Raw genomic sequence first — 16,497 nt, 5'->3', positions numbered from 1 at the left:
AATAACAGTTGCATGAATTGTTCAGGTTGTTAATTTTTGCTGTAGCTTAGTTGCTAGCGCTCTTGCTTCTCATGCAGAAGATTTCAGGTTCAGTTCTCCTCCTGGACTTGAGTACAAAAATTAAGTTACCAGCCCAATAAACTACTGAGCGATTGCTGGAGGTGCTGTCTTTTATATAAGATGTTAAACTCAGCCTGGTAAACATGAAAGATTCATGGCACTATTTCAAAGAAGAGCAGGGGAATTCTCCCCAGTATCCTGACCAATATTTCTCCTTCAATCAACATCACAATAAAAAACAATCGGGTCATTATCACATTGCTGTTTGTGAAGTTCTTGGGGAGAAACATTAAGATTGGACAAGATGCATTCAGAATCAGAATTGCAGACGCTATTAAAATATAGGGAAAAATTTTCCCCCATTGAAGGGGGGGAGGTGCAGGAGCAGGCACGCCACCGTTTCACATAGGCGAGCCAATTAAGACCCGCCCAGCGTGACGTCCGCCAGGAAGCGCTATGTGTGGGGGGGCGGGGGGGGCGGGGGGGGGCGGGGGGGGCGATTCCCTCAGCTGGGCTAAGTGCTGCCTCAGGGAGATCGGCTCTGAATTAAAAATTGTAATACGAGTGATAGAAAAATTTCCTGACGTGTCTCCTCATGTGACACTGTCACATGATTTGGGACATGTCCATAGCTTTTTTTGAAACCTTTATTAAAAACTTAAATACCCTCATGAAACCTCATCCCGCCCGTGGATGAGGTTTCATGCTTTTTCTGAAGCCTGCCAGGGCTCCCGGCCTGCCCACCGACCTTAAGGTCGGACAGGCAGGTCCATTAATGATTTTAATTAGCTTCTCAATGGCCTCAGTAGGTTGGCAGGTGCGTAGCTGACACGGCTGTGCCTCTGCCGACCTGAAAATGGAAATGATGCGGGGTGACGTTGGGAGTTCCACCCAGTGTCATCCCGCATCAATTTACGCGTCGGTGAGCAGGGCCCGCCCTTGCTCGCAGATGGGAGAATTCTTCCCATGGATTCCTTTAAGTAACCTTAAGTGGACAAAATGCACAATGTAATTCTCAATGCGCTACGTTGTGCGGAAATTGGCTGTTGTGTTTCATACATTGCAACAGTGACTATATTTCAAAAGTACTTCATTGGCTGTAAAAAAATCAAGCTGTTCGGTGATCATGAAAAGTGCTATATAAATGCAAGTCTTCCTTTTTATTTTCCTTTGTACTATGAGTTGAGTCATGCCATTGGGCAGGATTTTGCCCTTGGCGGGGGTGCTCGGCAGGGGCAGTTGACCACTGCTTGCGGTCGGCTCTGCTCCGCGATTTCATGCGGATGGGCCAATTAAGGCCCACACTGCGTGGATTGCCAGCTGCAGCCCTGAGCACTACCTGTGCGGGCGGGGGGAGGAATGAGAGCCGGGCCTAGCGTGTATTTCGCACATGCACGCGAAAGAGTGCTTCAATCTCCCTGAGGCACGGAGCTGCCTCGCGAAGATTGCAGCGCTTTTTAATAAAATTAATAAAGTCAGTAAAAATTTAATAAAACATGTCCCATCTCATGTGTCCCTGTTTTTAATACCAAAATAAAGTTTTTATTCAATTTTTCTTTGCTTTAGGAAACCTCATCCCGCTCGTGGACGAGGTTTCCTAAAAAACGTAAAGGCCGCTTGGCCTTTCTGCCTGCCCACGAAAAGATTGGACTGGCAGCAAAAATTTGAATTTAATTTAAAACTAAAACACTGCGGATTCTGGAAATCCAAAACAAAAACAGAATTACCTGGAAAAACTCAGCAGGTCTGGCAGCATCGGCGGAGAAGAAAAGAGTTGACGTTTTGAGTCCTCATGACCCTTCAACAGAACTGAGTGAATATTAGGAGAGGGGTGAAATATAAGCTGGTTTAAGGAGGGGCGGGGGGAGAGAAGTGGTGGGGGGGGGTGGTGTGGTTGTAGGGACAAGCAAGCAGTGATAGGAGCAGATAATCACAAGATGTCACAGACAAAAGAACAAATAGGTGTTGAAGGTTGTGATATTATCTAAACGAATGTGCTAATTAAGAATGGATGGTAGGGCACTCAAGGTACAGCTCTAGTGGGGGTGGGGTGGAAAGACTAGCAGGGCATAAAAGATTTAAAAATAATGGAAATAGGTGGGAAAAGAAAAATCTATATAAATTATTGGAAAAAACAAAAGGAAGGGAGAAGAAATGGAAAGGGGTTGGGGATGGAGGAGGGAGTTCAAGATCCAAAGTTGTTGAATTCAATATTCAGTCCGGAAGGCTGTAAAGTGCCTAGTCGGAAGGTGAGGTGCTGTTCCTCCAGTTTGTGTTGGGCTTCACTGGAACAATGCAGCAGGCCAAGGACAGACATGTGGGCAAGAGAGCAGGGTAGAGTGTTAAAATAGCAAGTGACAGGGAGGTTTGGGTCATTCTTGCAGACAGACCACAGGTGTTCTTCAAAGCAGTCACCAAGTCTGCATTTGGTCTCTCCAATATAGAGGAGACCGCATTGGGAGCAGCGAATGCAGAAGACTAAGTTGGATGAAATGCAAGTGAAATGCTGCTTCACTTGAAAGGAGTGTTTGGGCCCTTGGACGGTGAGGAGAGAGGAAGTGAAGGGGCAGGTGTTACATCTTTTGCATGGGTATGGGGAGGTGCCATAGGAGGGGGTTGAGGAGTAGGGGGAGATGGAGGAGTGGACCAGGGTGTTCTGGAGGGAACGATCCCTACGGAATGCCACCAGGGGCTAATTTAATTAGCTTGTTAATGGCCTTAATAGGCCTTTAACTTATCAACAGGCACACAGCCAACTCTGGTGTGCGCCCACTGAATGAAATATTGTGTGAGTGCGTGATGATGTCAGGATGCATGCCCGACGTAATCGCACATCATTTTACACTCGGGTATATCGGGCACACGCCCACACGCCGAGCGTAAGATTCTGCACATTATCTTTGGGTTCCATTACAATATATAGAGGAAGGTAGAAAGCAGACTTACTGGCTAGCATTGTTTTAACTATATATTTGCTATGTCTCTGATCCATTTGATGGAAATAAATTGGTAGTCCTCATTTGGGTTTTTCTACTGGAATAGTTGGAAGCTATCCAAACATGATGATTGCCCATAGATCACTATGCTTAACTCTTTTATAATGTAACCATTTATTTATTTTGTGACAATGGGTCTGACATCCAGGTACCATAAAACCTACAGCAATTATTCTTAAACCTGAATTGTGGAGTGATTAATCCACACTTTTCTCTCTTTAGTAAAAAAAAATGGTAGCGAGAGGCACCAAATACGATGGGCAGAATAGTCCCAGAATTGCACTAAGTGAGGTAGCGGGCATGTAAAACAAAGTTTTACCCATTGGCTACAATGGCAGGTTTTCACACCATATCATCCTCTTCCCGCCTTACTATTTATGCAGTCACAGGAAACACGCCATTTCGCTGGCAGGCTTCCTCTGATTCGCCTGCCACACCATCACCTCGTACTTCCTCACACTGGGCGCCATATTTGAACTGCAGCCGCTCGCATGGTTCTCTATGCTTGCAGCCCAGGACTGCTATACAGAAAACACGGCCCTGAAAGGCAAGAAGATTGCAGCCCACTGTTTTACTTACGTGTCCCTGAAACGCCTTTTTGGTCACTGTGGAGGGCCGCCACAATCTTTTCTACACCCACTCTAGCCGCAGGAGGCCCATCAGTGTCACCACTCTGGCTTGGGAGGCGGTGGCAGTGGTGGTTAGCGCCATTGCTGCACAGAAGAGGTTTGTTGTCCAGTGCAGAAAGAGGATGATTGTTCTCATCTGTGCCATTAGGATAAGGAGCCATCTCATCACTTTAAACTAACACACTCACAAGTCTATCACACATTCACTGGCATCTCAGTGACTGCCAGCTCAAGGGACATCACCACTCACTCTCTCTCTCACACACACTCACATCTCCATCTGGCCTCAGATCCTCTGGAAACTGCCTCCCCAGCCTTAACCCTCTTGAGGCCACTTGCACAGATCAACATGTGCCCCCACGCACACCCTTCCCCAGTAATGCCCTAGCCCTGCAGCCTCTTCTCTTCCCTGAGGCCACTTCTCCCCTTTCCCCAAGCAAGCCCTTGGCCTACAGCCATTGAAAGGCCACCCCCACCTTACAGCTGGTCTCATAAGTAGAGACCTGCCTGTGAGCCCCCCCAAAAAGTGATATGGTGCTGCCTATGAAGCCTGGCACTGATGACCACGAGTGCTGCCTGAAGCAAGGTAGGCAAATAAGTCTCAAAGCCCCGAAAAAAATGCAGCTCGCCAGATAAAAGTAACTTATATTCAGTTGTGAAATACGTTGGTGTGCATGGGGGGCAGTGGGGTGGGGGGGTGGGGGTTGGGGGGGGTGGAATGATTCCAGCAACCAGGCAAGATGAGATGCAAATACATTGAAATTAGGTTCCTGGGGCAGAATTTTCTGCCTGTCAGGCGGGTGGGCCCGAACCAATCGCCTCCAGCGAAGCGGGCTGCACCGCCATTTTATGTGGGCAGGCCAATTAAGGCCCGCCCAGCGTGACATCCGATGGGAAGCGCTATACGTTCCCTGTGCAGATGCCGGGGGGTGGGGGCGGGGGGGAATCCCTTAAATCGAGAGTGTGCTCTTTTGCACGTGCACACGAAAAAGCGCACATCTACCTGAGGCTAAGTGCAGCCTCAGGGAGATTGCTTCGACTTTTAAAACTATTTAAAATAGAGAAAAGAAAAATCCCTTACATGTCCCCTCATGTGACAATGTCACATGAGTTGGGACATGTTCATAAATTACAGAACAACTTTATTACAATTTTTAAAACCATGCGTGAAACCTCATCCCGCCGCTGGATGAGGTTTCACGTTTTCTCTATTTGCCACTGGGGGCTCCTGGCCAACCTTAAGGTTCGACAGGCAGGTCCTTTAATTGGTTAAATGATCCTGTCAGTGGCCTCAAGTGGCCATTGACAGGTTGGCGGGCTCACAGCTGATTTTGCTGCGCCCCCGCCTTCCTGAAAATTTAAATGGGACAGGGTGACGTCGGAGGTTCCGCCCGACATCATCCCGCATCGGTGAGTGGGCCCTGCCCCCTGCTCGCCGACAGCAAAATTCTGCCCCTGATGTTAGATGGCGAGAAAGGCAGCCCACCATTGACAGGTGGAGCGGACGATCGCAAACTGGTTTCGCGACAGCGTAAAATCGATTTTTAGCCTTCTTGCCATATTGCCCATTCACGTCTGCATGACGCCCACTCCAACCTGGCGGAAAATTTCAGCTGATATGTTCCTCTGGAAATTTTCTTGGATACACTAAGCTCCCTGAGCCCCCTGCTTGTAGTTGTAGAATAGCAGCAGGAGTTAATACTGAACTCTGACATATGTATAATTTGAAGATTGTGTTTTCCCAAAATAGAATTTCAGTACTAGTTTAAGCAACTCTCCTGACCTATGCAGTAATGGTGCAATGATTAGTGTGGACTAAAGCGGCCAGCCACCACACACATTTCCACATTAGGACTTTTCATATCATGCAACGATATTGTAGCTTACTGAACAGATATTTATTTTTATTCAATCACGGAATGTGCATGTTGTTGGTAAGGCCAGCATTTGTTTCCCATCCCTAATTGCACTTGAGGAGCTGGTGGTGAGCTACATTCTAAACCACTCCAGTCCATCTGGTGCAGGTACGTCCTCAGTGCTGTTAGGAAGGGAATTTGAAGGGATAGTAAAAAAATATTCATAAATGTTAAGCACGAGACAGTTTGAATGTCACAGAATGGAAACCGAAAACAGTAAAACAGGAAAGATAGTAAAGTGAGATTATCTATAGCATTGACTCCATATCTGTTAGTGACAAGTGCTTCACAAGCACTGCATGCCATGTAGTATCTCAGTGGATCACAATCAAACTTTCATGTGCACAACAATGACCAGTAAATTTTAGTTTTAAAGTTGCTATATATTCTGATGAATTTAGTTTCAATATTTTTAGTTTGTTTCACAAACTCAACTTTGAAAATTGATATATCCTTCTACTAATCACATTATATTTTCACTAACTGCTACTTCTGATTATTTTAAGAAGATAATGCCCCTGGCATCATCCTCGAGGTATTAATCCTGGGCCTCTGATACCCAAGGATATTAGTGAAAACCTATGAAATAATTAACTGAATGACAGAGTGTGTAGGGAATGCAGAGAAAATAATTACTGAATGCAATTCCTACAAGTTTCTTGATATCAAAGGTTTAAAAAATATATCCTATTGTGCGCAGGTTGGTTTTTTTTTATGCCATCAGGTTACTGTTATGCTATAATTTGAAACAAAACGATAAATTGCTGGTGATTCAAGTGACCCTGAGTACACAAGGCCCCATCATTCTTTAGTCACAACTAACTGGACAAACCCTATTTCTGGCGAGTTTCTGTGTAATTTAAAAATACATTTATACTGCATGTGAAGTACCATGCAGTGTTTCCTACATTAAATTACTATAGCAATGCAAATATTCGCTGAAATAGTGCTCCTTCACAGTTCAGCAGCCATGAAATATTAAGCAGCCTGCAGATTAAAAACCACATCACCAAGAGTTTTCAGCTGCTACCCTCGTGCACATGAGATGAAGAAAAATATATGCAAGCAAAATATTCTTAGATCAAAACTGTGGTTAACATGACTTTGGCATACTCCATTTATCACTGAAGAACTCCCTATAGTTAGAAATACATAGCTCTTTTGTCGTTGACAAAAAAACATATAGTAAATAGTCACACTAACATTTGCTGGGTCATTATCATTAATGGTATTATAAAGCAAATTATATTAATACTGGCTTCATGCCATCACAATAAATGATTTAGTGTGGGGAAATTGAGCTGGAGGACATGCAGTCAAAGAAAGTGATGGCTGACCCACCATCTCTCAGAACCCAAGGCCTACTGGGGCTGTAAAGAATAAAATACAAGCATCATTTTAATGTGTTGTCATGGCAACAACTCCATGCAACACTAGTATCATCTAATATTGCAGCACAGCAAGATTTTTATGCCTTAAAAAAATCATTGATAAAGAATCAAAATAACGGTATTTTACAAATTTACCCACTCTAATCAATTTTCCTGAGTTGAGTGCAGTATGCTATATTTATAGTGCTTTTAAATTGATCCAGGTCTATAACTGATTATTAAGTCATTTTTACAGTCTTGAGTTCCTTATGGTTCAGAACGAAAGAAATGAATTTTTATTTGTTACCTGGAGGCTGTGGTAATGTTAATCTTCATAATGATATACAGGACGATGTTTTGTTTCCATGACAATAAATCTCTCGAGATTGGAAACACACATGATCATAATTGAAATGGGCATTTTACTTAAATACACCAGGCTTTCTTTTAATAATTTATTTATTTGAAATCTTAGCCCTGTATTAAAACAAAACAATATTTTCTGTTTTCCTTTCAAATGATTTTAAAATAGCTAGGTTCAAAACAGAGTTTGCTATCTCCTTACCAAGCCATAAAATGGAAGATAATTTACAGAAATGATAACAGCTAAAAAATACTCATTGATGAGTGCAAAACATGTTTGAATTTATTAATGTATGCAGAGTCGCTGATGGAGTTATAATATCTGGGCTGGTCAAATATGGGAAGGGGAGTCTGGGAAGGGGAGTAACATATGAAAAGAAGGCACATTTATATTTTGATTTCTTGACTACTTTAAAAGAAACTTTTTAAAAATAAATTCTACAGGATAAATTTAGCAATTAGGGAATCCACTGTAAAGCATGATTTTGGACCACTACCATTTTCATAGACGAAAATAGAAATTCTAGGCATGAGAGCTAACTCAGTCATATCTGACAGAAGATGTCGTCTTCCACATTGCACTTGGAGAACCTGGTTCACTGCCTCCAACTGATACAGGAAAGATGTGTATGGTTGGGACAGGCTACACCTGAAGCAAGCTGGGACCAAGATTCTAGTGAAACATGAGAACCAGGGCTGCATAAGATTTTATAACATGGGGTGGGGAGGGGGGTGGTGGAGGGGGGCGGGGAGCAGGGACTAGGGACTGACAGAAACCTAACAATAACAGAATTAGGAAAAGCAAGTAAAAGACAAACTAAAGAAAGAAATGAGGATGACATAATGTCCAAAGACTTGATGAAGTCATAGAGCATAAATTTAAAATAACCAAAACCAGAAAGAGGAATAATAAATGAAGACAATTTCAACTATCAATACAGCAATGTACACACCATTCAGAACAAAATGGATGAACCAGAGACAATTATTTGTAGAGAGAATCCAGATATACTACAGATGACTGAATCATGGCTACACAGAGAAGGATTGGTAACTAAATAATGCTGCATATAACACATTTAAGAAGGAAAGAGAAGGAGGGATAGATTATTTTACTAGTTAAAGGTAACAATGGCAATAGGGAAAAAAAGATGTGATTAGCAGTAGAATTGAATCCATATGAATTGAATTAAAAGTTAGGAAGGGATTCATCACCATAATGGGGGTATACTATTGACCAAATTGCGGAAGGGAATTGGAGGAAGAAAAATATGTATGCAAATATATATGTTGCCTAGTGGATAGAGAAAAAAAATCTGGGTGATTTCAACTACGCCCAAATAAAGCGGCTGGAAGAAGTAGCGATGAGGTAAAGGGAATTGAGTTTTTATACTATATACAGGTGTCCCCTCTCACTCAATACGTAAGAAGTCCAACAAGAAAAGCATCACTGCTGCACCCTGCAATCATAGAATCATTGACGGTTACTGCACAGATAGGAGAGAAACGATTGAGATATTGAATAACTACTTCACCTCAGTTTTTGCTAAAGGAAATGAAACTTCACAAGTGGATGAACTTAAAAAAGATCTTTAATGCAGCTGGCATAGAAAGGGAGAAACCAATTAGCAAACTATATTAAAGGATAAAACCCCAGGTCCAGATGCTGTACACTCATGCATGCTCAAGGACACTGAGGAGATAGCAGAAGTACTAGTTTATATATACCAGAGTTCCATAGAAAGGGAAGTAGTGTCAATGGACTGGTGAACAACTAATATTGTTCATATATTTTAAAAAATGGTACAAAACTTGGGAACTATAGACCTGTTAGCTGAACATCTGTGATGGAAAAGGTAGTGGAAGTCTATATCAAAATAAGTGATAGAAGTGCATTGAGACACAAAAGAAAACAAAAAAGGCAGGGATTCTGAAAGACTAGGTCATGTTTAATGAACCTGATAAGAGTTCTCTGAAGAGGTAACAGAGTTGATATGTGTAATGTAATAGATGTCATATACTTAGATGCTCAAAAAGCCATTGATAAGGTACCACACAGTAGGCTCATGACAAAGATTAGGGCATGTAGTGTGAGGGAACCAATAACTGAATGGATAGCGAATTAGCTTTCAAAATAGAAAGCAGAGAGTAGAGTAAAGGAGTGGAGAAAGATAGAAAGCAGTTTGCTACAGAGATCAATGCTCGGACCACTATCATTCCTTATTTACATTAATGATCTGGGGAGGGGGTCGATTAGCTCAGTTAGCTAAGTGGCTAGAGTGTGATGCAGAATAACACCAGAGTGGTTTCAATCCCCCTACTGGCTGTGGTATTTAATGGAGGCTTTGCCTCCTTGCCTTGCCCCGTACTTGTGGAGTGGCTCCCCTCAAGCTATGAGTTGCCAAAAATTGACTCTAAGGCAGAGATTCCTGTGGTCCTTTGGGACTATGGCTAGATGAGGATGGCAATAATGACCTGCATTCAAAATAAGTAATAGCAAAATTTGCAAATGATACCGAATGGGGGTATAGCTAATGCCAAGGAAGAATGCCAAATACTCAGTGATTTTAATTAAAAATTTGAATGTATTTTATTGGCAGTTAAAAGAGAATAATTGTTATAGTAATGGCAACAACTTGCATGCATTCATGAATATTACCTGGCCCAGGAGATTACAAAGCAGTGACAGAACAAAGAGTTAGAGAAAGAACTAGGTAATTGTCAGAACAAAATTACGAAATCACAAGGGTACAGCAGGCAACAAGAAGAGACAGAACAAGTGTCAAGACAGAAACTGGAGATTTCAGGGATTAGGTCACTGATAGGAAGCATGGAATTGTGAGGTGGGAGTAACCACTCTTGACATCAAGGCTGCATTTAACCGAGGATGGCATCAGGGCACCCTAGCAAAACTGGAGTCAGTGGGAATCAGGAGGAAAACTCTCTGCTGGTTGGAGTCATATTGAGCATAAAGGAAGATGATTGTGGCAGTTGGAGGTCAATCATCTCAGTTCCAAGACATCACTGCAGAGCTCAAGGTAGTGTCCTAGGCCCAACCATTTTCAGCTGCTTCATCAGCTTCCATTATAAGCTTAGAAGTGGAGATGTTCGCTGATAATTGCACATTGTTAGCACCATTCGCGACTGCTCAGATACTGAAGTAATCCATGTCCAAATGCAAAAAGATCTGGACAATATCCAGGCTTGGGCTGACAAGTGGCACATAACATTCGTGCCACACAAGTGCCAGGTAATGACCATCTCCAACAAGAGACAATCTAACCATCACTTCATGACATTCAATGGCATTACCATCGCTGAATCCCCCACTATCAACATCCTGGGGTTACTACTGACCAGGAACTGAACTGGACTAGCCATATAAATACTGTGGCTACAAGGAAGGTCAGAGACTAGGAATCATGCAGCGAGTAACTCACTTCCTGGCTCCCCAAAGCCTGTCCACCATCTACAAGGCCCAAGTCATGGCTGTGATGAAATACTCTCCACTTGCCTGAACAAGTGCAGCTCTAACAACACTCAAGGAGCTTCAACACCATCAGTCCACTTGATTGGCACCCAATCCACAATCTTCAGCATTCACTCCCTCCACCACTGACTCTCAGTGGCAGCAGTGTGTACCATCTACAAAATGCACTGCAGGAATTCACCAAGGCTCCTTTGACACCACCTTCTAAACCCACGACAACTATCATCTAGAAGGGCAAGTGCAACAGACAGATGGGAACACCACAACCTGAAAGTTCCCCTCCAGGCCACTCACCATGGTGACTTGGAAATATATCACCATTCCTTCACTGTCGCTGGGTCAAAATCCTGGAACTCCTTCCTTAACAGCATGTGGGTGTACTTACACCACATGGACTGCAGCTGTTCAAGAAGGCAGCTCACCACCATCTTCTCAAGGACAATAAGGGACGGGCAATAAATGCTGGCCTAGACTGTGAGGCCCACATCCCATGAATGAATATTAAAAAAATCATGGGGATAGAGGAAGGCAATATAAAAGCAAAGGCAAGAGTTTGCAGGAATGGAGCTATGTGATAAAAGACAGCTGGGAATTTGAGAATCTTCACTGTCATAGATTTTTTTTCCCCATCATTATAGATTGTCAATTTGACCATGAAGATCAGTGCACAAGAAACATTGTGTATGTTTTGTGGGAAAGACACTGATAAACATTTAAGAGATTGCACTGACAGGAACACAAGGCTTGTTAGAGATATAAAAATTACCTGATATAAATTGGTTCCAAAGCAAATTTAATGTTTTCTAACTCTATCCCAAGCATGTACTTTGTCCACAAAAAAAATTAATGATGGTATATACACTGGTTTTACTGGGAGAAGGAGGCTTCTTAAAGATGCCTATCCCTTTCAAAAATAGGGTGTTTATAATTTTGTGTTTTTGCAAGATTTTACTTTGATATTTGAGGGATTGAATTCTACAACTATTATTCGTTGAAAGTCATAAATGAATGGCCTTGATTTATTATTTTACCTATGTATGAAAACACCAAATATAACTCATCTACTTAAACAAACTACTCCTAATTAATTTTCACTACCCTTTCAATACTGAACTAACCTTGCTTCTTCAAACGAAAATTCTTTCATTGACTGGGATTAGTCCATTAGTTGATTAATATTAATCAGTTCAGGAAAATTAGTCAAATGTTTTTAAACCACAGTAGTTAAATACACATTACATAAAGATGAGTATTATTTTGCATAATTAACATGCTGATAACAGCACTTTCCTCTGAAAGTAACCCAAATATAAGTAATAATTTGTAGTAAGTGCCAGCTGTACTGAGAGATAGATTTGTGACCTATTGACACTTGAATCTTTCTACAGAATATCCAATAACAATTTGCAATAGCCCATGTGCATCAATTTTCTGAACCTGATGGCTTCTAAAGCTAATGCATAATCAAACGAGTGGCATAACTCTGTGTGGGTTTATGGAGAATATTTCAGTTAATCTGGTCCACCAATTATTTTATGCTCAAATACTCACTCTGGAGGTTGAACTTTGAAAATAGAGTTTCATTTCAATATACTCTGATTCTTCATTGTTTCTTTTATATGAAGTTCCTATTGATTTCCACAGCTTAGTTTATTATTTTATGTATGAAAATAACAAATATATCTCATGATATAGTACTGCTTTTAAAATCACTTTAGGAGACTGGTCCATTGTCCTCGAGATAGTTTCCATACTCATATCATTGGATTAGGTTAACTTGGAAAGGACGATATTAAAGGAGTACATTTGGTTAATGGAGTTCAAGTTAAATTGCCAAAATCAAGTGGAGCGGCAGTCACTTCAGAAATTGTTGAATTGAGATCCAATGATGGTGAATATTGTGGACACTTCACTAGAATGTATGTGCAATTGATTTGATCAGATTAAAGATGAATTATTTGTGGAATAGTTGTGTTGAAAGTTGAAGTCCAGTTCGGTCCCTCACTTAAGCCTGCTGAAAATAAAATTTCTAAATGCACAGACTTTGTTTTTTGACTATTTTTAAATCTTTCATAATTTTAGTTTAGCTTCAATTAAGAATTTTAGCTTGCACATATAAATTTTAACTTTTTAAAAAGGTGTTGTGCTGCCTTCTAGATTTAATGCATCAGACATTAAATATATATGCATTGATAGGCTATTAAGACATAGATCAGGTCTACTCTCAATGTATCATTAAATAATACTCAAAACATTTCCTTTTATTTCTTTAGCTGTTTCTGGTAAAATGCATAACATTTACAGAAAATCCATGGGGTTCCCAAAAGCTTATGACATTATGTAATTTTCTGCTTATTTTATTTCGTTATCTAAGAAAGGCTGAACACTGGGTATTTAAAAGGACTAAGCAATATTAAAATTCTGCAATATTATCTAATATTGGATGGCCAAGTTGTGTGGAATTTAAAAAAAACATTTAATTTGACAAGTTAACAATTGCTTTGTAGCGATCTTGGACAAGTTTAATTGGATATACCACTAATAGAAATTAAATATTTCTTATATTTGAGAACTGGTATTGGCAGTTCATTTTGCTTTAACTTCCTTGTAACAGCTACATTGGCATGCCCTATTGGGACTGTAATATGAAATCAATAAATACAGCTAATAGCTTTTGAGTGTATATAGCAGCTGACAATAAAATGTCAAATCATCACCATAGTGTTGATTGCTGTGGCAAAATTAGCAAGGATATTTGTGTTTTTATTCTTAATATGTTCATTATGTTTGTGTCTCATTCTTCCACATCTAAACAGAAATTCGTCACGGCTTTTTAATCGTTATTGAATTCTCTTCTGTTGTACAACCCATTCTATAACCTTCCATTGATTTTGCTAAACAATTATTCTGCATTGCAGATGCTGCACAACAAACATGTGATGGTGCGTGTAGGAGGGGGATGGGAGACATTTGAAGGCTACCTGCTGAAGCATGACCCCTGCCGGATGCTGCAGATTTCCAGAGTGGATGGCAAGACTTCACCAGTCCCTAGCAAGTCCAGGACTATCAAAGACCTGAGCCCTGATAGTTACCTTGTGGTAGCTGCCCATTACAGAAGTAGACGAGAAAGTGCAAGTAATAATGGTGGTAACTGGGGAACAAAGTGATTGCACAGTATTTACTATGTAACTGTGCTCACTCTATTATTTTGAGTAGCGATCCAATATACCAAAAAGTAACTACTTCAACCTTTTCAAACGAAGCTGGCCAATCATAACCTAATTCAATCACACTAGGATCTTTGGGATTTTTGTGCAAGTCTTAGTGAATCCAAAAAGGGGCCAGAAAAAAACTGTAGGCTATTACCAGACTGAGGAAAGAGGTAATGGCAGTGCCGTAAGTAGACTTTAAAGAAAGTGATTGGGATAGTAATGCTCACAAATTAGCATATAGCTTCACCTATTTAAGTCTCACTTTAGGAAAATTCCTTGATTGGAAGCTGGTAACATTGTAGCAGTGCCTATTTTGGTTACAGATGTGCTCCATGTTCTCCACATTGCTTGGCTCTCCCACATTCTGCTTCTCTTGTATTCTTGCTGTTCAGTGGCCGAGTGTTAAAAATAATATTGTTGGTGCAACAGTGACAATATACCAAACAGGAAGGACTAAATACAGTGCAAATTGTTGACGTATAGTGGTATGAATATTTACAAAGTACCAAGGAGACTGAACTACACTATGTTCTGTCATCCATATGATTATACCATTTGAGTTTGGACTGCCTCCCAATTTTGAGCATTCTAAACTCAGTTGACTGACCTTTTCCGCCAAGTAGCTGAACTTGATGCTTGGCACAATTTGATTATATCAGGCTGTCTGGTGGTTTTAACATTACCATAACACCTAGATCAGGTTTCCTCTCCTTCCCATCAATTCAATAGTGAAATCATAAAATTCTGTGCACTACAGAATCATTCCTATTTCTCCTAACATCATGCTGCTTTGCAAACAACAGCAATGCAGAAGGAACCATTTGTAACCAATTAGAACAATTAACAGTTGGCTCTAAGTGTTTTTTGGTAGCTCATATTTTTACCAGAATTTACTTGAACAAACATTCTCAAATCAATGCCACAATTGTTGCATAGCTGTCAATCTAAATAATTATTTCTACAGATTTTTTAAAAAAAATTACCACAACTATGAAGCCAGGGGAGAGTAGAAACAAAAGCTGCAATATTTTCCCCTGTTCAGGATTCCAAATATTGAATTATTGCTCAATGAGCCTCTGCTTTTTCCATTTCCTGTAGCTACACCAAACAGAAAAAATATAAACCCTTGGGCCTGTAATCACTGCTCAGATTTGCTGCTAGAGTATCAAATCTCTTGCTCCAAACACATGCACCTGCAAAGACACATTTGATCTAATGCACCATGGGCATGTGGGCACACACCCGATACGCCCGTGTGTGAAATAAAGCATGTTGATGTCAGACGAGCGTCCCGACATCAATGTGCACACGATGAAGACAGAGGCGCACCCACCATGAATTAACTGGCCAGTAAAGGCCCTTGAGAGACCAATTGTCTCCAGCTTTATGTGGCCCATGCGATTTTCAGGCCGTCGCACGGGCAAAACGGGCAGGCCACAACTTGCAAAACCTCATCCACGGGCGGGATAAGAGGGGGTCAATGGGCTTCACAAAGCGAATAGAGAATAGTTTTGGATATCACTTGCTGCTGCTTGCTTCTGTGAACAGAACAGCTTCATTTCACTTCAGCGCTGCTTTCAGAGCATTTAGAGGCTTCAGTTCAGGACTCAGTGTTGTCTTCCAGGTCCCCGGAGGATTCACCGCACAGGGTCTACCAGGTATCAGACAGCCTTCCATTACCCTGGTAAAGAGGATTGTGCTCTCTGCTGGAGGCACCTCCTGAGGAGGAAGAGAGGACCAGAATGGGGAGGAGGCCAGGTGTCCTTATTTAGTTTCCAGGGGAATGACCTGTGGGAGGAGAGGCGCAGGCACAAGGGGCGCAGGGCCACAGAAGATGCCATTATCCTGCTGCCAGGGTTTATAGGCAGAAATACAGCTCAACGTGTCTGAGGTGCAATGCTGAAGGAGGCTCCTTCTCCCAAGGGAGACGGTGACCTCCGTCTGTCAAAGGATCGGTCCTGAGATCAGCTCTGAGTGCGTGGGTGGACACACCCTACCAGTGGCCCTAAATGTCTATTTCTCCGGCTCTTTCCAGGACTTCGTGGGGGCTCTGTGCAGAGCTGTCCACAGTTGCGTCAAACTGGTAACAGACACTCTGTTCAGGCGTGCATTGACTTTCGTTCATGGACGAGGTCAGTCAGGCAGAATGAGCCAGAGACTTTGCAGTGATTGCTGGGGGTTCACCTGTATCCAGAGTGCAATCGACTGCACACATATGGCCATCAAGGCACCAGTGGATGATCCAGGAGCCTTCAACAACAGGAAGGGATTCCACTTCCTGAAGATGCAGATAGTGTGTGACCACAGGATGCAGATTCGGCAAATCTGTGCAAGGTACCCTGGCAGCTCCCATGACACTTACATCCTGAGACACTCCCAGGTGCTGAGGCTCTTCAATGCTCCAGCCCGACTGGATGGATGGCTGCTGGGTGACCAGGGCTATCCGTTGAAGAGGTGGCCC

At 41.8% G+C, this 16,497-nt stretch overlaps 1 protein-coding gene across 1 annotated transcript in view; it reads left to right on the top strand.

Annotated features, from left to right (window-relative positions):
* The window catches only part of LOC121283332 (growth arrest-specific protein 2), a 213,055-nt gene extending 198,056 nt beyond the window's left edge, over window positions 1-14,999 (top strand). The window contains exon 8 of the mRNA XM_041197796.1: window positions 13,743-14,999. Coding sequence (XP_041053730.1) covers window positions 13,743-13,991 — 249 coding nt within the window. The 3' untranslated portion in view covers window positions 13,992-14,999. The remainder of the gene's footprint in view (window positions 1-13,742) is intronic.
* The last annotated feature ends 1,498 nt before the right edge of the window (window positions 15,000-16,497 follow it).

Source organism: Carcharodon carcharias, chromosome 10, assembly GCF_017639515.1.
Source record: "Carcharodon carcharias isolate sCarCar2 chromosome 10, sCarCar2.pri, whole genome shotgun sequence".
NCBI lineage: Eukaryota > Metazoa > Chordata > Chondrichthyes > Lamniformes > Lamnidae > Carcharodon > Carcharodon carcharias.
Note: the sequence above shows the minus strand (reverse complement) of the source record. Positions and strands in the feature narration are given on the sequence as shown.